The sequence below is a fragment of the Pongo abelii genome, chromosome 21 (genome assembly GCF_028885655.2).
Source record: "Pongo abelii isolate AG06213 chromosome 21, NHGRI_mPonAbe1-v2.0_pri, whole genome shotgun sequence".
In the NCBI taxonomy this organism is placed as follows: domain Eukaryota; kingdom Metazoa; phylum Chordata; class Mammalia; order Primates; family Hominidae; genus Pongo; species Pongo abelii.
This window is the reverse complement of record NC_072006.2, coordinates 37099461-37125288: the sequence shown is the minus strand read 5'-3', so window position 1 is coordinate 37125288 and position 25828 is coordinate 37099461. Positions and strand designations below refer to the sequence as shown.

General features: G+C 40.7%; 1 protein-coding gene across 1 annotated transcript in view; it reads right to left on the bottom strand.

The window, feature by feature from the left end:
- Positions 1 to 644: 644 nt before the first annotated feature.
- Positions 645 to 25828, bottom strand: part of EFCAB8 (EF-hand calcium binding domain 8) — a 108231-nt gene continuing 83047 nt past the window's right edge. The window contains exons 25-29 of the mRNA XM_054542133.1: positions 18671 to 18839; positions 3945 to 4074; positions 2510 to 2714; positions 2331 to 2429; positions 645 to 1344 (exon numbers count right to left, since the gene is read on the bottom strand). Coding sequence (XP_054398108.1) covers positions 871 to 1344; positions 2331 to 2429; positions 2510 to 2714; positions 3945 to 4074; positions 18671 to 18839 — 1077 coding nt within the window. The 3' untranslated portion in view covers positions 645 to 870. The remainder of the gene's footprint in view (positions 1345 to 2330; positions 2430 to 2509; positions 2715 to 3944; positions 4075 to 18670; positions 18840 to 25828) is intronic.

Here is a 25828-nt window from a genome sequence, read left to right as displayed (position 1 = left end):
ATGGAAGGAGAAACAGAGAGATGAGAAACGACACATGCACCCCTCAGGGCTGAGCCTCCGACTGGACAGGAGGGTCAATGAGGACACTGAGACAGAGATATCCCCCAAGAACCCCCAGCCTATAGCCCACCTCCTCCTTGCTCAGCAGCAGTGGGCTGCCCCAGCTCCCTTCAGGCTGCAGGTGATGTGTCCAGAGGGCCCCACATGCCCCAGAATGGGATCTCCAGCTGCCAAGAGGGCTGATGGCCCAGCAGAGGTCTGGACAGGTACCTCTGGGCCAAAGGGGAAGGACACATGGGACTCCATAGCCTGACAGCGGCAGAGCCAGGAGGGGTGCTGCTCACCACGCTTCCAGCCCTCTCTGCACACGGGACAGAACAGGGTGCTTGGGGTGAGTGTTTGATGATGAGGGAAGACTGACAGACAGCAGGGGCAGAAGACAAACAGCCATGACCCTCACCAGATGGCTGCCGGTCCTTACTCTTGCCATGAGGCTGAACCAAGTTTCCAAGCCAACCAGCCATGCCCAGGTGTCCTTGGAAAGGGACTCTCCTCTCTGCCTCTGCCAGGGCCAGGGGATGTGACCGGTCTCAGAAAAGGAAGGACCTAAGGGGGCAAGGAACACACAGCCCAACCTCATCACCTGTGGATGCCCACAGCTGAGAACATTTATTTTCTGCCCCAGGGCTCTGTGCGGGGCCAGAGAGAAGACAAGATTAGGAGACAGGTGAACTTCCCCAGAGAGGCCGAGTGGGGCGGCTGGGGGAAGGGCCATATCCTCTGGGTCTGGTAGGGAATAAGCTGGGAACATGCAGGACCGCCATGGGCCTGGTTGCCCTGCTGGAGGACTAGAGAAGACAGCGGAGCACCTCAGAACCTGACGTGGGAGCCCCCCTTCACAGAGGACATGAAGGTGGCCTTCAGAGGCCTTGGGGGCCGCTCGAAGGAGGAGACAATGTGCTTGGGGGTCACTGCCCTCTGCAGGGTGGACTTGGACACCGGGGATGGGACCGAGGGGGTGGAATGGGCCGTGGAGGCCGACTGGGGCTGCAGCAAGAAGGAGAACTGGGGCCTCAGGAAGGCGGGCAAGCTGGAGTCCAGCAGCCTGGAGGCTGAGGCAGCGACAGATAACAAGGAAGATGGGGAGGAGGTGGCCGCAGGCGTGCTGTCCGTGGTATCCAGCACAGCCCGCTCCCTGCTGGGCACCAGGTCCTTCTGGACATGGTGGGCCACCAGGCGGATGTGCTGGTCTTGCTGGGCTGGGCCCCTGCTGGTCAGGAAGTCGGGCTGCTGAGTGGGCGTCAGATCACTGAAGTGCAGGCTTTGGTAGACCTGAGGCGAGATCTGCAGGGAACAGAGTGGGGAGCGGGAACGGGGCACCAGTTGGAGCCAGGGACACCCAGAATCAAGAATAGACTCGCAGGAAGGAGGCGCCCTGAGGTCTTCCCATGCCAAGAAGGCGTGTCCAGAGGACTGTGGCTGCCACTAACCACCGTGGCCTGCGGGTCCATGCATCCACCCTGCACCAGGCCAAGTGCCCAGCCCTGCTCTCCACCCAGTTACGGTGCTTGTGGCAACTCTGTGAGCTGGCGAGCTGACTGCCCGCTTCTGAGAATGAGGCCTCGAGTTGGACCCTGGGTGAGGCCCAGGTGCAAAGAGCTCCTTGGAGCAATCCATCTCACACCAGCCTCTCCCCAGCCCGAGACAGGGGGGCCCTGCAGGGACATGGCCTTCAGTGTTATCTCATTTATTCCTAAGGGGACCACGGGGAGGAGGAGGCTCCCACAGTACTCCCATGGCAGACAAGGACGGGGAGGCTGCAAGAGGCTGGGATCTCAAATCTGGAGCTCAAATCTGCTCTTTCGAACATCCCCTGCTCCTTTCTGTCCCTGATGGAGAGCCACTCCTTCCGTTTACCCTGTCTCTTACTATGGGCCTGGCATGATGCCCTGGTCTGCTGTTTGAGCACCAAGGTAGTGGGGACACAGGTGGGAAATATGCTAACCAGCAAATAGACAGCCACAGACCATAGGAAATGCTTGGAGGCTATAGACGGGGGCCCCGCCCAAGGGGACCTTGTCCCACAGGCCCTTGAGGCTTGTCCCCAAGGACAAAAGCTGCATCAATGACCTCAGCCAGGGCCTTGGCAAACAAACCCGCCACATCAGTCTCAACCTGGACCTATCCATGGCCCAGAATCCTGTTAAAGGACAAAGGCTCCCGTCCACCCCCACTGAAGGGCTGTGTGGGCACAAGGATGGCTGCTGGTGGACATGGGATCCCCTGGCCCCTGACCCAGCCTCTTGGGGAGCTGCCCCATCCCGCCTCACCTGATGCTTCATCCAGCCATACGGCACCCTGGTGGACAAGAACCGGGTGTTCTGCAAGCGTTCCTTGGGCTTATATGCCGCTCCCAAGACTTTGCTCACCTGCAGGAGCCACGCCCAAGAATGAAGGCTGCGAGTTGGGGGTCCCTGCACCCCTCCCTGTGCTCCCCTCCCAGCCTCACCTGCTTGTCCCTGGACTCCCACTTGTTCCAGCTGTCCTCAATGTCTTCCAGGGGGCGCTCTCCAGCCCACGGGGACATCAGGGCCATCCTCTTCAGCTTGGCCCAAGCGTCTGCCTCCTTATCTGCCTTCCCATGCAGGAGGGCCATCAGCGCCGCCTGCTCTCGCCGCTGGTATATCAGGGCCTCAGCCAGATCCCGCTGCTCCCTAGTGTGGGGGCTTTCCTTCACAAGATGTCCCCCCACTGCAAAGCAGGGTGACCCTCCCAGAAACCCTGAAAGGCTCTCCCCTTCCTGGCCTGATCCTTTCCAATATTCCATCCCTCCCTCAGGCCAGACTCCCCAGAGCCCATCACTGAGTAAGTATGGAATTAACATTTGCAAAGCCTGGATCCAGCTGGCCCAGCAGTCCTGCCACTCTCCCACCACTCTGTCCTCTCCACCATGCAGACCTGACACCCGGTCTGGCTTTATCTGGACCTCCCCTTGTGGACTATTTAAACATGTCTGCCCCCTGCCCCAGGGAAACCCTGCCTTTGCCTTGTTTGATGTCCCTCCACTGTACTGTCAAGATGTATGCCTTGATGGAAGCATAGGAGTCACAAAGATTCTGTGGATGCCTGACAGACTCCTACTTAAATGTCAAAACCCGACTCCAAAATCACCTCTCCTATGAAGCCTTCCTTACTTGATCCACTCAATCACGTAGATTGTCCTCTAGCCTAATACCCTGTTCCTAATACTCTCATTACTTATCACATAAAACTGCAGCCATGAGTCTGCATGTCCACCTCCCCGAGTAAACTGTGAGTTCTCTGAGGCAGGACTGTGTCTGCATGTCTTGTATCTCTAGAACCTAGCACAAGGGTCTGGCAGTCAGTAGGATCTCAATACACATTTTCTTGAATGAACCAGAATTGCTGGAGACTTGGTCAGGAATAAGAATGGAGTGGATGGAGTGGGTAGGAGATGAACCTGCAGGGGGAGGAACAAATAGCCAGCAGCCTGCTGTTCCCCGCAAATCAGGGAAATAACACAAATGTCCTCTCAGGATCAGGGCCTTGGGCCTGGGCCTGAGCACTCCTCTGCCAGGGACCTCTGGCCATGTAGCATTGACCTCTGCAGGGAAGCCAGCTCTAGCAAATCTGGGCCTGGCTGGGGGACAGGGCCCCATCCAAGCACTTGGGTTTTTGTATTTTCCCCTTTCACTGCTCAACCTTTCAGCTGAGCTGGGCTAAAATAGGGCCTGGGCTCTCCAGCCATAGCTGCCACTGTGGAGTAGAGCTGCCTGCAACCCTCAAGTCTCTGGCCTTCTGAGGGTCCTCCCCACCCATGCCTAGCTCTACCCAACCCAGGTAGAGGCTTCCCAGGACCTGGGAAGACTCATAGCCTCTCCCTCCTCAGGCCAGAGAAGATCAAGCAGGCTGTGCTCACTCACTGCAGCTCCAGATGTAAGGCCTTCTGGGTGGTGCCAGTGGAGTCACCGTCTTCCTCTAAGCTTGCTCTGTTTTCATGAGGACCATCATGGGCATCCTGTAGTCTTTTCCACACACTCAGGCCAAACGTTCCTGTGATTTGACCAGACTGCTCAGAACCACAAATGGCATACCTCCTCCTCCATGCCCTCTGCCCCTTATCCTCTACCTTCAACGGTCAGCTAGCAACCCCTATCCTCAGCCCGCACACTCACTCAAATGTTGAGTGCCCACCATAGGCCAGGCATGACACTGAGTACTCAACAAATATGTGGATGAGCCAGACAGAAGCCCTAGGACACACTCGGAGCTCAGGCCTAAAGCATCCTGCCCCACATGTGAACTGAGATGGGGAGAGTACTATGGCAGTGACTGAATTATCCTCAGTGGGGCTTCAGGTAGCTTGAGTGTAAAATGGCAATGGCATAAAATGGTCAGACACCCATCAGATATGAGATTTGGGGTGGTAGGGGAAGGAATGGGGCTGGAGTAAAAAGTAGGTACTGAAAACAGAATTAAGTCCTGCTCCTGGGCAGAGAATAGTGAGTAGTAGGCCATTCTCCTGCTGCAGGATTTTTAAAGTTAAGAAAAATAAAACAGATAGGTAAAAAATCATTTAAGGAAAAAAAATCACTGGAAAGCAGTAGAAGCAAAGAGGGCCAGGTGAACTAAGATGACAGAAAGGGACAAGTCTTTCCAAGAAGAGCTGGGAGTGGGAGCTGCTTTCTTGTCTCGGGGGCACTCCTGAGTCTACACACAGGCTGAATGAGAATCAGACTTGGCTTAGAGAGAGAGAAACCAGCAGAGCTTCTGACATCCACTGTGGCTGGCATGATTAATTAAGTCTCGCCTGAATGCACAGCTGTTTTTCTTGTTAGGACATTTGCCGAGCACCAGGGAGGCTGGGGTCGTAGGTGCTGGTATAGAAAAGCCGAATGAGATCATTGGGAGACAGAGTCCCACTGAAGGAGGAGCCTGAAACAGACACAGATTTCAACCTTGAGACAACTGAACACAGAGGCAGACTGAGTCCTCCTAAAGCTGCTATCCAGCCCCAACCCAGTTCAATCCCCAACTGGATGGAGATGCTCAGCCCTATACAGAGGAAAGAGCAAATGCTTTGGGGGAAATAATATCAACTAAAGTCTTTACAGTCCATTTATACAAGCCCAGAAAAGTTTTGGGGTTTTTTTTATTTTATTTTGTATATATGACATGTGAAAAGGCAAATATAACCAATAATCAAGAGAAGAAATAGGCATTAGAAGTGGGCCCTCCAGAAGATTCACATTGGAGTTAGCAGATTAAAACTTTAAATAACTGTTACAAATAATGTTAAATAAAATTAAGGAAAATTGAATAAAATGGTGGAAAAGAATTGCAATCTATAGAAAAGAATCAAATGGACATTCTAAAACTAAAAAAATACATCTAAAATTAAGAACTAATTCAATAGATTTAATAGCAAGCTGCATACAGAAGAGGACAGGATTCGTGAACTGGAAGGCAGGTCAGCAAAAAAATAATCTGGAATTCAGAGATTGAAAAAAATGAAAAAAAAAAAAAAAGAATATGGCATGAGACCTATGAGACAAAGTCAAATAGTCTAGTATACATATAGTTAGTACCCCCACAATGAGAGGAGAGAGAGAATAATGCAGAAGTAATAGTGAAGAGATAACATCTGAATGCTTTTCAAAACTGATGGAAGACATCAACCTCTAGATTTAAAAGATCAGTGAACTCCAAGCAGAATAAAGACAAATAAAACCACACTTAGGCACATCATAGTCAAACTGCTGAAAACCAAAAGCAGCCAGAGGAAAAAAAGACAAATTACCTTCAAAGAAGCAACTTGCAACTGACTTTTCAACAGAAAATATGAACACCAGAAGACCACTGAATGATTTTTTTAAATGCTGAAAGAAAAGAAACTGCCAGATGAGAATTCTATACCCAGTAAAATAGTCTTAAATTTTACAGCAAAATAAAGATATTTTCAGATCAATAAACTATTGATCCGAAAATTTGATCAGAAAATTTGATCTGAAAATTATTAATCTGAGAATTTATTAGTGGCAGATAACACTATAAGAAATAGGGAGTTCTTCAGAATAAAGGAAAACAACTGCAGACAGAATCCTAGAACTCAAGAATGAAGAGCACCAGAAATGGTAAATATGTCAGTAACATAAAAGGAAATTGACTGCTGAAAGAAATAATAATAACAATGTCTTATAGGAAGACATAACATATGTAGAAATAAAATATATAATAATAACATAAACATGGGGGGGATGTAAGATTCTTGTACAGGAAGCAGCACTAGGTCAAGAATACATATAATCTCTAAGGTAATCACTAAAAGAATAATACAAAAGATATCATTTAAAGAGCAGAGGACATAAAACAACAATTTTTAAAATATTTGATTAATCCAAAAGCAATAAGAAAAGGAAGAAAAAAGAAACCAAGGATAGGATAAACAGAAAAAATAAATAGCAAGACGATTAACTTCAACCCAATTACATAATTGTTGATATTTAAATGGACTAAATACCCAATTAAAAGGTAAAGACTGTCAGACAGGATGAAAAAAATAAGACTCAATTATACATTGTTTAAAAGAGGCACACAAATATAAGAACAGAGATGGGCTGAAAGGGTCGTTTTTAACAAAAAATAGAGAAACAGCTTTTTCCCTCCCTTACATGGGCAGGCAGCATTTGCACATGTGAGGCAGGACCTTTATTCCAATTGGGTTGGAGGCCACCTATACCCTCGCTCAGGACACGGAACAGAAGATACATGCTTGCTGTTTGGAAGTGGGGAAGGCTCCCAGCCCCCTTCTCAAGCCCTTCTTGGGGTTTCTTCAAGAATAGAACATTTACTAATCCAAACAGGACTCTCGAATACTGAGAGGGCATGTTTTTTAGATAATGTTTTATTTTATTTGATTTTATTTTTATTTTTTGACACAGGGTATTGTTCTGTTCCCCAGGCTGGAGTACAGCAGCACAGTCTTAACTCACTGCAACCTCGAACACCTGTGCTCTAGCGATCCTCCTGCCTCAGCCTCCTGAGTCTGGGACTACAGGTGCACACTTCCATGACCAGCTAAGTTTTTAATTTTTTGTAGAGACAGGGTCTCACATTGTTGCCCATGCTGGCCTCAAACTCCCGGGTTCAAGTAATCCTCCCACCTTGGTCTCTCAAAGTGCTGGGATTACAGGCATGAGCCACTGAGCCCAGCAGGGATCACTTGTTATAAATGCACTTGGAGGAGCCATTCTGTTTTTCACTTGTGTTCTTGTCTCTAATGGCCAGCTAGGATAAGATCTGGGTTTGGCTTTAGGGGGAGGGAGGGGCCGGCTTTAGGGGGAGGGAGGGGCCTGCCTTAAGCAAAATCATACAGCTCTATCTCCACTTACCAGAAAAATGCTGCATTTTTATGGGCAAAACCAAGAAAACCAAAGTAAAATGGTATTTTGAATTCCCATTGGCCACTCTACTCATGGGAGGATAGATGTCCAGGACCAAGAAGGTTTTAGGCACTCAAGGGTTCCTGGCCATAATACAATAAAGTTCCATTAAGAGTAAAATAGAATTCAACAATATATTAAAAGAATAATACATCTTGACTAAGTGGGGTTTACTCCAGGAATGCAAGGTTGAACATTCAAAATTCAAAAAATGTAATTTACCACATCAACAGGATAAAGGACAAAAGCTATATGATTATCACAGTAGAAGCAGAAAAAGCATTTGACAGAATTCAACACCTATTTATGATTTTTTTAACTCTCTTGGCTAACTAGAAATAGAGAAAACATCCTCTCTACACAACAATTAATTGAAGATGGATCATAGAGCTAAATTAAAAGCCAAAATCTCTAGTTTCTAGAAGGAAATCTAAGAGAATATCTTTGTAATTTTAATGTAAGTAAAAATTTATTAGAGAACAAAAACATCTACTTTCTGATTTCAAAACATATTACAAAGCTACAGGAATCAAGACAGTGTGGTACAGGCATAAAAACAGACATATAAACCAATGGAATAGAAGAGAGTATCCAAAAATAAAGCCTCACATATATAGTCAAATGATATTCAACAAAAGTGCCAAGACCACTCAATTGGGAAAGACAGTCTCTACAACAAATGGTTTTGGGAAAACCGAACTGCCACATGCAAAAGAGTAAAACTGGACTGTTATTTTACGCCATATACAAAAATGAACTCAAAATGAATTAAATACCTAAAGATAATATCCAAAACTGTAAAAACTCCTAGAAAAAATATGGAGGGAAAGCTTCATAACATCAGATTAGGCCATTATTTCTTGGATATGACACTAAAAAAACAGGCAATGAAAGCAAAAATAGACATTAAACTTGAAAACCTCTGTGTATCAAAAAACGTAATCATGCTGGGTGTGGTGGCTCACACCTAAAATCCCAGTACTTTGGGAGACTGAAGCAGGTGGATCACCTGAGGTCAGCAGTTCGAGACCAGCCTGGCCAAAATGATGAAACTCTGTCTCTACTAAAAATACAAACATTAGATAGGTGTGGTGGGCCTGTAAGCCCAGCTACTCGGGAGGCTGAGGCAGGATGATCGCTTGAACCCGGGAGGTGAAGGTTGCAGTGAGCTGAGATCACACCATTGCACTCCAGCCTGGGTCACAAGAGCAAACCTCCATTTCAAAACAAACAAACAAACAGAAACCACAATCAACAATCAACCCAATGAAAAGGAGGCCTACAGAATGGGAGAAAGTATCTGAAAATCATATCCCTGATAAGAGGTTAATATCCATAATATATAAAGAACTCCTACAACTTAAAAACAACAACACCCAATTTGAAAATGGGCAAAAGACTTGAATAGATATTTATTTCTCCAAAGATGATATACAATGGCCAACAAGCACATGAAAAGATGATTGCCAACCTCATGAATCATTAGAGAACTGCAGATCAAAACCACATCATCCCATTAGAATGGCTGTTTCAAACAAAAAAAAACAAAAACAAAATAACAAGTGTTGGTAAGGTTGCAGAGAAATTGGAACCCTTGTGCATGTTTGGTGGGATTATAAAATGGTACATGTGCTATGGAAAACAGTATGGAGGTTCCTCAAAAAATGAAAAGTAGAACTACTATATGATCCAGAAATCCCACTACTGGGTATTTATCCAAAAGAATTGAAAGCAGGGTCTCAAAGAGATAGATATTTACACACCCATGTTCACAGAACCACAATTCACAACAGCCAAGAGGTGGAGTCAACTAAAGTGTCCATTAATGGATGAATGGATAAAGAAAATGTGGCATATACATACAATGAAATATTATTCAATGTTAAAAAAGAAAGGATATCTTGTCACATGTTACAATATTAATAAATATTGAGGCCATTATGCTAAGTGAAAGATGCCAGTCACAAAAAGATGACTATTGTATTATTCTACTTAGGTGATAACTAAAGTAGTTAAATTCGTAGAAACAGAAACTTGAATGATGGTTACCAGGGGCTGGAGGTAAGAGGAAATGGAGGAGTATGTTCAATGGCTATAAAGCTTCAGATTTGCAAAATGAAAAAGTTCCAGAGATCTATGGCACAACAATGTGAATATACTTAACACTACTGAACTGTAGACTTAAAAATGGTTAAGATGGTAAGTTTTATGCTATATATTTTTACCACAATTTTAAAGTACCTAACATGTTCTTTAACTCGGTAAGTTGGACTTCATCAAAATTAAAAATTTCTGCTCACCAAAAGATGCCATCAGGAAAATGAATGGGCAAGCGATATACTGATAAAAGTACTCACAATGCGGATACCTGTTAAAGGTCTCATATCCAGGACACAAAGAATTTCTACAAATCAACAATACAAAGACAAGCAACCAAATTTCTTAAAAACAACAAAATACTCAAAGAGACACTTCACAGGAGTAGACGTATGAGTGGCCAATAACAAATTGATTTTTGACAAAAGTACAAAAGGAACTCAAAGGAGAAAGGATAAAAATAGGGCTGGAACAAGTGGCTATCTCCATGCAAAATTTAAATTTTGTCTCATATTTCACAACATATACAAAAATTAACTCAAAATGATTATAGACCAAAAAGTAAGAGTGAAAACTATAAAACTTATAGAAGAAAATATAGTAGAAACATTTGTGACCTTGGGTTAGGCAAAAATTTCTTGCATACAATGCCAAAATTTAAAACTTCTGATTTTTTTTTTCTTTTTTTTGAGACAGGGTCTTATTCTGTTGCCCAGGCTGTAGTGCAGTGGCTCAATCACAGATTACTGCATCTTCAACCTCCCGGGCTCAAGCAATCCTCCTGCCTCAGCCTCCCAAATAGCTGGGACTATAGGCATGCACCACCACACCTGGCTAATTTTTAATTTTTTTTTTTTTTTTTGTAGAAACAGAGTCTCACTATGTTGCCCAGGCTGGTCTCAAACTCCTGAGCTCAAGCAATCCACCCACTTTGGCCCCCCAAAGTGCTGGTATTACAGGTGTGGAGCCACCATGCCTGGCCACTGATCTTCAAAATGCACTATGAAGAGAATGTAAACACAAGCCACAGTAGTGGAGAAAAATATTTTCAAAACCTCATATCTGATCAAGAACTTGTATCGAGAATAAAGCATTCTCAAAACTCAATAAGAAAACAACACGTTTTTTTTTAATGGCAAAAGATCTGAACAGGCATTGCATCAAAGAAGATATATGGATAACTAACAAGTGCAAGAAAATATTTCAACATCATTAGTCACTAGAGGAATGCAAATTAAAATCACAGTAAGATACCACTATAAACCTAGTAGGATGACTATTTTTAACAGTTTTATTGAAGTATAATTGGCATGCAATAACCGGTTTCTATTTAATGTGTACATATCCATCACCTGCAAAAGTTTCTTCCTGCTTCTTTGAGCTCCCACCCTTCCAACCCTCATCAGCCCCTTATCCTCAAACAACCAGTTATCTGCTGTCACACTATAAATTTGTTTGCATTTCCTAAAATTTTATATAAATAGATGCAGGTGTAAATGGTTGGGAAAAAATAAATAGAATCATACAATATGTACAGGTTTTTGTTTGGCTTCTCTCACTAAGCATAATTATTTTGAGATCCAACCACATTGTATAACATATCAATTCTTCATTCTGTTTTATTGCTGAGTGATAGTCCATAAATCATAGTTTATCAACTCAACTATTGATGGACATTTGAATCGTTTCTAGTTTGAGGCTGTCACAAAAAAATACTGCTGTGAACATTTATGTACGTAGTCTTTACCCGGGCATATGCTTTCATAGAAATGGAACAGCTGATTCATATCATAGGGGCACATTTAACTTTTTAAGAAACTGCCAAAATGCTTTCCAAAGTGGTTGAACCATTTTATATTCCCATTAGCCATGCAGGAGAGTTTCAGCTCCTTTAGCCATTCTAATAAGATAAATGGTATCTTATAGCGATTTTAATTAGTATTTCTCTTCTAATAAATAAATATTGAGCATTGTTTTCCATGCTTCTATATACTTCCTTTGGTGAATGACAGAGCAGGAGCACCGTCATCTCGGACAAACACCGCCACTTTAAGTTTCAGCTCCCTTTCTAGCCTCATGCATTTCAAGGAAATCACTTCTCTTCTAACTACAAGCAGCCAGAAAGAGCAGACAGTAAAATACAATAAGACAGCTTGGGCACAGAGGGAGGTGGAGGTCTCTTGGGTAACTGCTAAACTTCACCCTCATACAATGGGCTCCAGTAAAACAGTGGGTCTTAATAAGCACATTCCTTTCCCTTCAGGTGCACTAAGATATGGAAGCTAAAAGCAGACCCGGTGGATATGCCTGCAGCTGTAGAAAGATGTATGGAACAGACACACAACTCTCCCTCCCAGATAAGCACAACAAAGAGACACAGAAGCAGTCCAAGCCTCTGATAAATTCTCCCACCCTGAATCCTTAAAAATTCTTAGTCTGTAAGAGAGTGTGGCCCTGACCTAACTCAGCCAGCCGCCCCTCTCAGGTTTATTTAAAATAAACCTGTCCCTGTTGACTGTTGAGCTGTCCTTCGTGTTTCCTCTTTAATTCTTACAATGAAGTCTCTTCTAATTTGGTGGTCTATTCAAACCTCTTTCTAATGTTTTTATTGTATTACTTGTTTCCTTGTTGAGTTCTGAGAGTTTATATATTCTAAATAGGAGCTTTATCAGATATAGGATTTGTAAATATCTTCTCCCAGTCTGTGGTTTATCTTTGTTCTCTTAACAATGTCTTTTGAAGAGCAGAAGTTTTTAAGTTTGATAAACTGTTATTAACTTCGTATTTTATGAATCATGCTCTACTGGTGTTGCATGCAAACAATCTTTGCCTAAACCAAGGTCACAAAGGTTTTCTCCTACAATTTCTTCTGGAAGTTTTAGTTTTAACTTTTGCCTTTAGTTCTATGTTCCATTTTTTGTTGTTGTTGTTGTTTTTGTTTTTTTGTTTGTTTTTGAGACAGAGTCTTGCCTGTCGCCCGGGCTGCAGTGCAGTGACGCGATCTTGGCTCACTGCAGCCTCCGCCTCCCAGGTTCAAGTGATTCTTGTGCCTCAGCCTCCCAAGTAGCTGGGATTGCAGGCAGGCACCGCCATGCCTGGCTAATTTTTTGTATGTTTAGCAGAGATGGGGTTTTGCCATGTTGGCCAGGCTGGTCTCGAACTTCTGGCCTCAAGTGATCTTCCCACCTCAGCCTCCCAAAGTGCTTGAATTACAGGTGTGAACCATCATGCACGGCCCATTTTGAATTGCTTTTTGTATGTGGTGTGAGGTGCAGATCCAAGTTCATTGCTTTAAGACTGTCTTTTCTCCACTGAATTGCCTTTGCACCTTTGTCAGAAACAGATGTCCATATATGTATGGATATATCTCTGGACTTTCTGTGCCATTCCATTGATCTGTCTGTCTGTCTCTATGCCATTACCACACTGTTTTGATTACCATGGCTTCACAATAAGTCTTGAAATCAGGCAATGTTAGCCCTTCATCTTAGTTTCCTTTGCCAAAGCTATTTTGACTGGCCTAAATAAATTTTAGAATCAGTGTGTCAATTTCTACAAAAATTCTTCTGGGATATTGATTGGTATTTCAGTTAACCTATAAATCGATTTGGAGATAATTTTATTCTTAATCAGAGAGTCTTCTACCCATTAACAGTAAATCTTCTATACTTTGTCTCAGCAATGTTTTGTAGTACTTTTCTGTGTACTTACATATCTTGGTATTTATGTTTTATGTTTTCATAAATGTATCTTTTACTTCAATTTCTGACTGTTCATTGCTAGTATAGAGAAATACAATTGATTTTTTATATTGATCTTGTATCCTGCAACCTTGTTAAACTCCTTACTAACTCTTTTTAGTAAAATCCACTGGATTTTCTACATAGACAATTAGTCAACTACAGATAAAAACAGTTTTATTTCTTCCTTTCCAATCTGAATGCCTTTTTTTTTCCTTCTCTAATTGCCCTCTACTCTTCTCATTTTGAATCGAAGTGACATGTCTTATTCCTGGTCAGGGGAAAGTACTCAGCCTTTCACCATTAGGTGTGAAGCTAGTTTTAGGTTTTTTCACAGATGCACTTCCTCAGGTTGAGAAAGTTTTTTCTATTTTGCTAAATGTTTTTTAATCAGAAATGGATGTTGAATTTTGTCAAATGATTTTATTGTATCAAGATAATCACAGTTTTTCACTTTATTAATATAATAAATTACATTGATTTTCAAATATTAAACCAACCTTGTATATCTGGAGTAAACCCTATTTGATCATGATATATTACCCTTCTTATATATTGCTGGATTTTATTTACAAAATTTTGTTAAGATATTTTGCATTTATGCTTATGAGGGATATTAATTGATAATTTGTTTTCTTTCTTTTCTTTCTTTCTTTTTTCGCCTTCTTCTTATAACGTCTTTGTCAGGTTTTGGTACCAAGTTGCCTCATGAGTTGGGAAGTATTGCACCCTTTTCAACTTTCTGGAAGAGTTTCTGTAGAACTTATATTACTTCCCCTTCAAATATTTGGGTAAAATTCACCATGGAAGCCATTTAGGCCTGGAGGTATCTTTGGGAGGAGAGTTTTAAACGACAAATTTAATTTCTTTGATATAAGGATATTCGGGTTATCTGTTTCTTCTTGTGTAAGATTTAGTAGTTTGTTTCTTTCAAGGAGTTTATTTCATATAAGTTGCCAAATTTATTGTATAAAGTTGTTTATAGTATTTCATTGTTATCCTTTTAACATCTGTAGAATCAGAAGTGATGTCATCTCACTCATTGGTGATTTGTGTCTTCTCTCTCTCTTTTTCCTGCCCAGTCTAGCTGGAGGTTTATCAATTTAATTGATCTTTTCAAAGAACCAGCTTTTGGGTTCATTGATTTTCCTTATTATTTTTTACTTTCCTGTTTCATCGATTTCCATTCTAATCGTTATTATTTCTTCTATTTACTTTGGGTTCAATTTGCTCTTTCTTTCTAGTTTCTTTTTTCTTTTTTTTCTTTTTAATTGAGATGGGGTCTTGTTATGTTGCCTAGGCTGGTCTTGAACTCCTGGGTTCAAATGATCCTCCCACCTGCCTCCCAAAGGCGTGAGCCACCGCACCAGACCTCTTTCTAGTTTCTTAATGTGGAAGTTGAGGCTGGTGATTTGAACTTTTTTCCTTCTAATATAGGCATTTAGTGCTATAAATTTCCCCATTACTACTGTTTTTTGTGGCATCTTATAAATTTTGAAATGTTGCATTTTCATTCAGTTCAAAATATTTTCTAATTTCCCTCTGGATTTCTTTTTTGGCCCATGGGTTATTTAGAAATGTGTCATTTAGCTTCCAAATACTTAGGGATATTTCAAAGATATTTCTGTTTTTGATTTATAATTCAGTTTCATTGGGATCAGAGAACATACTTTGTATGGCATAAATCCTTTTGAAATTATTATTTGTTTTGTGACCCAGAATATGGTCTCTTTGAATTAATGTTCTGTGTGTACTTAAAAATAATGTTTATTTTGTTTATGATTGATCTATAAATGTTAAGTAAAATTGTTTGATAGTGTTATTCAAGTATTCTATATGATTAATGATTTTCTGTATAGTTGCTTTATAAATTATTGAGAGAAGAGTATTGAAATCTCATGCTATAATCATAGATTATTAAAATTTAAAATAATAACAGATCAAACACCAAATGTTGATGAAGGCACAAAGGTAGAAATGCAAAACAGTTTGGTCATTTTTCATAAAGTTTCAATACACTTACCATACAACCCAGCCATTCTGCTTCTAAATACTTACCCAACAGAAATGAAAACAATGTTTAAAGCAGCTTCATTCATAATCACCCAAAACTGACAATGACCCAAATGTCCTATAATTGGTGAATGGATTAACAAACTATGACAGAGCCATACAGTGGAATAATACTCAGCAATAAAAAGAACAAACTACTGATATGTTCAACAACAGAGATGAATCTCAAATTGATTATGCTAAGTGAAAGTTAGACTTTCATTCAGCTACATGTGTATGTTTCCATTTATGATAATCTGGAAAAGGCAAAACTATAGAGACAAACAGATCAATGGCTTCCAGGGGTTAGGAGAAGGAAATAGAGTTTACTATGAGGAGACGTGAGGTCGCTTTTTGGGATAATGTCTATGTCTTGATTGTGATACCAATTACACAATTGTATGCATTCATGAAACCTCACAGAACTATATACTTTTCAAAGGTGCTTTTATTGGATGTAAACTATACTTCAAAAATCTGATTTTTAAAACAAGCTTCTAAAAGATAACACTAGATATTGTATTTAGGGGATAGTCAAAGATGTCTTTGAAAGATACAAAAAATGGGGGACATCAGCAAGATGGTAGAATAGGAAGATCCAGAACCTCCTTCTCCCTATGGAGACACTGACTGAACAACAGTACATGGACCAGAAACCAGGACCATTCATCCCAGATGAATGAAAAAACAAACAAACAGACAAACAAAAACAAAAAAACAAAAAACAAAAAACCAGCTGCACTGAAGCCAGTAGGAAAATTCATGGTGCTCACTTGTAATCCCTCCTCCTGGCTCAGTGAAGCAGATTGGGAAGGAACCACCAGCTTCCAGCTTCTCCCTGGGAGGGAAAGACTGAGATGTACATCCAACATGCAGACTTTTCAGAGGGCTGCATGATGAACCAGTTTCTGTCTTGCCTGAATCTAAGCACTGACAGGAAGAGGCACCAGACTGGGCTACTAAAAACAAAGGTGACAATTTAGACTAGCATACACTCACTATCAGAGTCCCTCCTGCTGCTGTGGAATGAGTAGAGAAAACAATCCAACTTCCAGCTCCTCCCTGAGGAGGCAGATTTGGAGCATACATATCCAATGTTAGCCTTTGAGGGGTACCCAAGAAACTGGTTTCTGTCTTGCCTCTCTCAGACTATTGAAGGAGCCAGCATATTCTAGAGGCCTGGGGGAAGCTTGTAGCCGCTCTAGAGAACTTGCAGTACTGCAAATAGACACCAGAGGGAGCAAGAGAGAATGGATTCCTAAAAAAAAAAAAAAACCCTGTAGATTCCTGTAATTGCGAATTTACATGCATAAGTCTGGTGAAAGCATCCACAAAAAGATTGGGGAGGCCCCCAGAATCTTTAGCCAAGCTGATTGGTATAGAATTTTCCCTGAATGAAGCCAGTATATAAAGACTGGGAGAGGTGGCTGACTGTACAAATGCATGGATCCCAATATAAAGTTACAAGGCACACAAAAAAAATAGGAAAACATGGCCCAAAGGAACAAAATAAATCTCCAGAAACTGCCGCTAAAGAAATTGAGGTATATTAATTATTTGACACAGAATTCTAAGTAACCATAATAAAAATGCTCAACAAGCTGAGGGAAACAATACATGAACAAAATGAGAATATTAGCGAAGACACAGAAAATATAGAAAAGAACCAAAGAGAGGCCAGCCATGGTGGCCCACACCTATAATCCCAACACTTTGGGAAGGTTAGGCGGGTGATCACTTGAACTCAAGAATTCAAGGCCAGCCTAGGCAACATGGTGAAACTCTGTCTCTACAAAATATACAAAAAATTAGCCAGGCGTGATGGCATGAACCTGTAGTCCCAGCTACTCAGGAGGCTGAAGTGGGAAGATCACTTGAGGCTGGGAGGTCAGGGCTTCAGTGAGCTGAATTCGTGCCACTGCACTCAAGCCTGGGTGGCAGAGCAAGATCCTGTCTCGAGAAAAAAAAAAAAAACAAATTCTAGAGCTGAAGATGAAGAGTAAAATAATTGAATTCAAAAGTCATCTACAGCCGGCTTGATCAAGCGAAGGAAAAATCAGCAGACTTGAAGATATCCAGTCAGAGAAGCAAAAAAGCAAAAAGAAAGAGTTTTAAAGAGTAAAGAAGGCTTAAGGGATTTATGAGACATCGTCAAATGGACAATATATGCATTATGGTAGTACCAGAAGGAGGAGAGAGAGAGAGAAAGGGACAAAAAGCTTATCTGAATAAATAATGGCTGAAAATGTTTCAAATCTTAAAAAGGAAAAGAAACCTATATTCAAAAACCTCAAGGGATTCCAACTAGGATAAAGTCAAAGAAATCCACAAGGAGACACATTATAAAAAGAACAAAAAACTCTCATCCAAAAATATTATATCCAGGAAAGCTGTCCTTTAAAAATGAAGGAAAAATAAAAATTTTCCCAGATAAATAAAAACAAGAGGAGTTCATCACCATTAGACCTGCCTTTAAAGAAATGCTAAAGGGACCACTTCAAGTTGAAACAAAAGGATGCTAGGCAGGAACATGAAAGCATATGAAAATATAAAGCTTTCTGAGAAATGTAAACACATAGAAAAATACAGAATGCTGTAATACTGTAATGGTGGTACATAAGTCACTTTTAATTCTTTTTTTTTTTTTTTTTAGACAGAGTCTCACTCTGTTGCCCAGGCTGGAGTGCAGTGGCATGATCTTGGCTCACTGCAACCTCTGCCTCCCAGGTTCAAACGATTCTCCTGCCTCAGCCTCTCAAGTAGCTGGGATTACAGGCACGCACCACCATGCCCGGCTAATTTTTGTATTTTTAGTAGAGACAGGTCACTAAAACAAACAAACAAACAAACAAACACATAGGAAGACAGCACAGGAGGAAAAGGGGACAAAAAAGTGTTGGGATTACAGTAGTGAGCCACCGCGCCTGGCCCTAATTATTTCTTGACATGAACGGTGGCTATATGGGTATGTGTTTACTTTCTCAAAATTCACCAAGCTGAACCCTTCTAGTTTGTATGTTTTTCTTTATATACAATGCAACAATTAAGTTTATTTTTTAAAAGAGAAAGGAATATGCTTTATCAGATATATGATTTGCAAAAATATACATAGGTGAATAATATTGGGTGGATGGGTGAATGGATGGACCGTTTGCTGAATGGACAATTGGTCAGACTGTAATATTATTTAAGCAAAGGCAGTTGCTGTGGCCTGAGAGTCCCTCCCCACAGAGTACAAAGTTCATACCAGCTTATGTTCAGACAGGGACAGAGACAAGAAGGGCCATGGGCATGGCTGAGCTTCAGCGGGACCCATACCAATGGCATCACCAGAGAGTTTCCAAGCCTTGACGTCCCGGTCCTGGCCAGCGCTGATAACCAGCTGGAAGTTGTCCACATACAGGATGTCTGCCACACTATCCAAATGGCCCTTCCAGGTAATCAGGAGCGTGGGGGGAACCAGGGAAATGGTATGGCCAGCCATAACCTATAGGGGACAGTACAGGAGAAACACTTATACCAAGACCACTACACAGGCTAATTAAAGGCACCCAGGACTGCAGGCAGCAGAGCCCAGTTGGAACGGCCCTGGGACACAGGCTAGGGTTCTAGTTCTAGATGCATTCCACATGAACTTGCTTGTGACCTTACATAGGTCCCGGCACGTCTCTGGCCCTCACTGGCCCCTTAGGTAAAACCATAAAAAGAACTTGCATATGACCACATTGTTTACCAAGTGCCTCTGTACACATTATTCCATTTGAACCTCACAACCTTATAGGAAGTATATAATTCTCACTGACTTACAGAGGAGAAAAGTGAGAGTCAGACATGTTCAATAACTAGCCTAAGCCCACATAGCTAGAAAGTGATGGGGCCAGGGCAAAAGCCTCAGTCTTCTAAAGTTTTTCAGCTGGGCATTGGGAGATGAATAGGGTGAGCAATGGGGTGATAAAATCACATTACACTGAGAGAATAAAACTACTGAACTGGAAAATGAGTGAAAATGACCATTTTTAAATAAAACAAGATTAATAAAGGGGGACTTATTTGACCATATTCAAGTATGGAAAGTCAGAATAATAAACTTTAAATTTTAAACAAAGCAATGGAAGACAATAGAAAGCTCAGAAACCAACCCAAATGTATGTAAAACTGGTATATAATAAGAGCGGTAACAGAAAACATGACTCAATAAACAGTAGTAGGATACCTGATGAACTATAAGAGAAACCTACGTTGTTATCTTTTATCTTACAACCAAATGAATACTAGATGCGTTGAAGATCTTATTTTCAATGAAGTCATAAAACACCTACAAAAGAATGAATCAGTATTTATCTTTTCTCTAAGAAAGTGATAAACAGGCAAAGGAAAATATCACAATAGGGACAAAAACTGACTTGAACACCAAAAAATATATTGTAATTTTTAAGTCATCATAAATAAAATTAACAAGCAAATGACAAATTGGGGGGGGGGATATTTGTAATCTATATGATAGACAATGAGTTAATCTTTAAATATATTTTTATTGTTTTTTTTTTTTTAGAGATGGGGTCTCACTATGTTGCCCAGGCTGGTCTCGAACTCTTAGGCTCAAGCAATCCGCCCACCTTGGCCTCCCAGAGAGCTGGGATTACAGGCATGATCTACCATCTACCATGCCCAGCCTAATGTATTTTTAAATAATTATACAACATTTATAAAATGATAGTTACCACAATAGAAAAGTAGGCAAAGGACATGAAGAGACAATTCATAAAGTTATACAAAGCCAACAGAATAAGAAAAGATGTCAACATCACTAATAAACAAAGGCATCTTAATTAAAATCAAAACAAACCATTTGCACCTAAAAATCAACCAAAAATGTTTTGCTCACTTAGGACATTTATTTATTGAATGCCTTCTATAAGAAAGACACTCTGATAGACCTAGAGGATCCTCAGATGAATACCACTAATAAATTCTTTAGGTTGTCAAAGATTAAAAAAAACAGGCTAATGAAATGCAAAACTGTAATAGGAACACTTTTATACTGTTGGTGGGACTGTAAACTAGTTCAACCATTGTGGAAGTCAGTGTGGCGATTCCTCAGGGATCTAGAACTAGAAATACCATTTGACCCAGCCATCCCTTTACTGAGTATATACCCAAAGGACTATAAATCATGCTGCTATAAAGACACATGCACACATATATTTATTGTGGCACTATTCACAATAGCAAAGACTTGGAACCAACCCAAATGTCCAACAATGATAGACTGGATTAAGAAAATGTGGCACATATACACCATGGAATACTATGCAACCACAAAAAATGATGAGTTCATGTCCTTTGTAGGGACATGGATGAAATTGGAAATCATCATTCTCAGTAAACTATTGCCAGGACAAAAAACCAAACACTGCATGTTCTCACTCATAGGTGGGAATTGAACAATGAGAACACATGGACACAGGAAGGGGAACATCACACTCTGGGGACTGTTGTGGGGTGGGGGGAGGGGGGAGGGATAGCATTAGGAGATATACCTAATGCTACATGACGAGTTAATGGGTGCAGCACACCAGCATGGCACATGTATACATATGTAACTAACCTGCACATTGTGCACATATACCCTAAAACTTAAAGTATAATAATAATAAAATAAAATAAAGAAATGCAAAACTGTATAAACCTTCTAGAGTGCAATTTTGTAGTATACATTAAAGGCCTTAAAGTGACTTATGTTCTTTTACATACTCTTTCCTTGGGACAAATTACTAGATGTACAAATAAACAACTATAAACAACAACAAAAAACATTTGTGAAAAAGAATATTTGTACCATAATTTTTAGTGATATCTAAACACAACTTTATTGAAACATAATTCACATAAAAATTTACCAATTTAAAGTGCTCATTCAATGGTTTTTAGTATATTCAGAGTTGTGCAACCACCACCACATTCTATTTTAGACCATTTCATCACCCCAGAAAGAAACTCTTTACCCAGTAGTCACTAAGCAATTCCCCCAACTCCCTCCCCCAGCCTCAGGAAACCACTAATCTACTTTAATATGGACATTCTGGACATGTCATTTAAGTGGAATCACACAATATATGGTATTTTGTGGTTGGCTTCTTTCACTTAGCACAGTATTTTCAAGGTTCATCCATGTTGTTGCATGCATCAGTACTTTATTCCTTTTTATTATTAAATAACATTCCATTGTATCACCATACCACACTTCATCCATTTGGAAGCTGACATTTGAGTTGTTTCCACTTTTGTATTATTATAAATAATGCTACTATAAACATTCATGTACAAGATTTTATGTGGACATATGTTTTCATTTCTCTTGGGTATATACTTGGGAGTGGAACTGTTAGGTAATATGGTAACTCTACACTTAATTTTTGAGGAACTGCCAGACTGTTTTCCAAAGTGACTGCAGCTTTCTATGTTCTTTTTCTTTTTTTTTTTAAACAGAGTTCGGAGTTTTGCTCTTGTTGCCCAGACTGGAGTGCAATGGCGTGATGTCTGCTCACTGCAACCTCCGCCTCCCAGGTTCAAGCGATTCTCCTGCCTCAGCCTCCCGAGTAGCTGGGATTACAGGCACCCGCCACCATGCCCTGCTAATTTTTGTATGTTTAGTAGAGACAGGGTTCCACCATGTTGGCCAGGCTGGTCTCAAACTCCTGACTTCATAATCCACCCACCTCAGCCTCCCAAAGTGCTGGGATTACAGGCGTGAGCCACCGTACCCGACCAGCTTTCTACATTCTATCCAGCAATGTGTAAGAGTCCCAGTTTGTCCACATCCCAGCCAACCATTGCTATTATCTATAGTTATCCTGGCAGGTGTAAAGTGGGATCTCATTATAGTTTTAATATGCATTTCCCTGATAGCTAATGATGTTCAGCATCATTTAATATACTTATTAGCCATTTGTACATCTTCTTTGAAGAAATGTTTATTTGGATCCTTTACCCATATCTTAATTTGGTTATTTATCGTTTTTATCAAGTTGCAAGAGTTGTTTATATATTCTGGATACTAGTCCCTTATCAGATATATGATTTGCAAGTATTTTCTCTCAGGTTACCCTTTCACTTTCTTGACGGTATCCTTTGCAGCCCAAAAGTTTTTAATTTTGACAAAGTCCAATTTATCTGTTTTTTTCTTTTGTAGCTTGTTTTTTGGTGTCATATCTAAGATACACTGTCTAAGGTCACAAGTATTTTCCATTTATTTTCTTCTAAAAGTCTTATAATTTTGGCTCTTACATTTAGGTCTATAATCCATTTGGAGTTAATTTTTGTGTGTGTTATGAGGTAGAAGTCTAACTTCAGATAAAGTTATCCCTATTGTCCCAGCAGGACATGTTTTAAAAAATATATTATTTCTCCCCATTTGATTGTCTCAGCATTCTTGTCAAAAATCAACTGATCATAATGTGAGAATTTATTTTTTAACTCTAAATTCTATTCCATTGATTTACATGTCTTTCTTTATGCCAGTATCACATTGTCTTGATTACTTAACTTCATATTCAGTTTTGAACCTGGGAATTGTGAGTCCTTCAACTCTGTTCTTTCTCAAGATTTTTTTCTTACTGTCTATATCCCTTGTATCTCCAAAAAGGAAGGAAGGAAGGAAGGAAGGAAGGAAGGGAGGGAGGGAGGGAGGGAGGGAGGGAGGGACGGAGGCAGGCACAGTGGCTCATGCCTGTAATCGTAGCACTTTGTGAGGCTGAGGCGAGTGGATCACCTGAGGTCAGGAGTTCGAGACCAGCTTGGCCAACATGGCAAAACCCCGTCTCTACTGAAAATACAAAAATTAGCCAGGCATGGTGGTGGGCACCTGTAATCCCAGCTACTCGGGAGGCTGAGGCAGGAGAATCGCTTGAATCTGGGAGGCGGAGGTTGCAGTGAACCAAGTTGGCACCACTGCACTCCAGCCTGGGTACCAGAGCAAGACTCTGTTAAATAAAAGAAAAAAGAGAGAGAGAGAGAGAGAGAAGGAAGGAAGGGAGAAAAAAAGAAAAAGAGAGACAGAGAGAGAAGGGAGGGAGGAAGGGAGGGAGAAAGGGAGAGAAGGAAGGAAGAAAAGAAAGCCGGGGGCCTGCTGGGCAAGGTGGCTCATGCCTGCAATCCAAGCACTTTGAGAGGCCAAGGCAGGCAGACCACGAAGTCAGGAGTTTGAGACCAGCCTGACCAATATGGTGAAACCCCATCTCTACTAAAAATACAAAAAAATTAGTCGGGCATGGTGGCACGTGCCTGTAGTCCCAGCTACTTGGGAGGCTGAGGCAGGAGAATCGTTTGAACCTGGGAGGCAGAGGTTGCAGTGAGCTGAGATTGCACCACTGCACTCCAGCCTGGGTGACAGAGCAAGACTCTGTCAAAAAAAAAAAAGAAAGGAAGAGAAAGAGAGAGAGAAAGAATATGGAAGGAAGGAAGGAAGGGAGGGAGGGAGGGAAAGAGAGAGAGAGAGAGACAGAAAGAAGAAAGAAAGAAAGAGAGAGAGAGAGAGAAGGAAGGAAGGAAGGAAGGAAGGAAGGAAGGAAAGAAAGAAAGAAAGAAAGAAAGAAAGAAAGAAAGAAAGAAAGAAAGAAAGAAAGAAAGAAAGAAAGAAAGAAAGAAAGAAAGAAAGAAAGAAAGGAAAAGAAAAGAAAGAAGGAGGGGAGAGAGAGAAAGAAAGAAAGAGAGAAAGGAAGGAAGGAGGGAGGGAGGGAAGGAAGGAAGGAAGGGAGGGAAGGAAGGAAAAGAAAGAGAAAGAAAGGAAGGAAGGGAGGGAGGGAAGGAAGAAAAGAAAAAGAAAAGGGAAGAGAAAAGAGAAGAGAAGAGAAAGCAGCTGGGATTTTGATATAAATTGCATTAAATCAATTTGGGGAATATGCTATATTAACAACATCCAGTCTTCCAATCAATGAACATGAGATATATTTCCATTTCTTTGGGTATTCTTTCATCTCTTTCCATAATGTTATGCAATTTTCAGGGATCAAGTTTTGCACTACTTTTCCAAATTTATTCCTAAGTATTTTTTTGATGTGATTATAAGTGAAATTTTTAAATTTTTATTTTCAGGTTGTTTATTGCTAGTGTATATAAATATATTGGTTTTGTAAATTTATCTTATATCAAGCAACCCTATTGAATTTCTTAGTTTTAATAGTTTTTAATAAATTATTTAGGATTTTCTAGATATAAGATCATGTCATCTGCAGACAGAGATAGTTAACTTCTTCCTCCCCAATATAGATACCTTTTATTTCATTTTCTTGCCTAATTGACCTCCCAGTAAAATGTTAAATTGGGGTGGCAAGAGTAAGCATTCTTGTTTTATTTCTGATTTTACAGGAAAGTATTTAATATTTCAACATGAAGTTTTATGCTACCTGTGAGTTTTCATAAATGACTTTTATCAGGTTGAAGGAGTTTCTATTTCTAGTTTATTGGGTGTTTTAATCAGAAAACAGTGTTCAATTTTGTTAAATGCTCTTTTTGCATCTATTGGCATAATCATATGGCTTTTGTTTTTTATTCAGTTAATATGGTGTATTACATTAATTGATTTTGGATATTAAGCCAACTTTGCATTCCTGGGATAAATCTTACTTGGTCATGGTGTATAATCATTTTCATATGTTGTTGGTTTCAATTTGCTAGTATTTTGAAGATTTTTTTATCTATATTCATAAAAATATTTGGTCCGCAGTTTTATTTTCCTGTGATATCTTTATCTGGTTTTGGTATCAAGGTAATACTGGCCTCATAGAGAACTCTTTTGGAAGAGTTTGTGAGCAATTGACATTAATTCTTTAGCCAGGTGTGGTGGCTCACGCCTGTAATCCCAGCACTTTGGGAGGCCATGGTGGGCGGATCACGAGGTTGGGAGTTCGAGACCAGCCTAGCCAACGTGGTGAAACCCTGTCTCTACTAAAAATACAAAAATTAGCCAGGCATGGTGGTGCATGCCTGTAATCCCAGCTACTCCAGAGGCCGAGGCAGGAGAATCACTTGAACCCCGGAGGCAGAGGTTGCAGTGAGCCAAGATCACACCATTGTACTCCAGCCTGGGCAATAGAGTGAGACTCTGTCTCAACAAAAAAAAGAAAAATCTTTAAGTATTTGGTAGAATTTACCAGTGAAACCATCTGAATGTGGACTTCTCTTTGTGGGAAATTTTATTACTAATCCAATCTCCTTACTTGTTACATTCAGATTTTCTATATCTTCAGATTTTCTATTTCTTATTAAGTCAGCTTTAGTAGTTTGTGTCTTTCTAAGGTTTTGTCCATTTTCTTTTATTTTTTGATAATGAAAAGTTAGAAACCATATTAATGTCCAACAATAGATAACAAGCTAAATAAGTGATTATAACCCCATAAAATGAAAATTTGTAACTCCATAAGGTGAAATATTATTTAATCAATAGAAAGTGTGGTTTTCAGCTGGGCACGGTGGCTC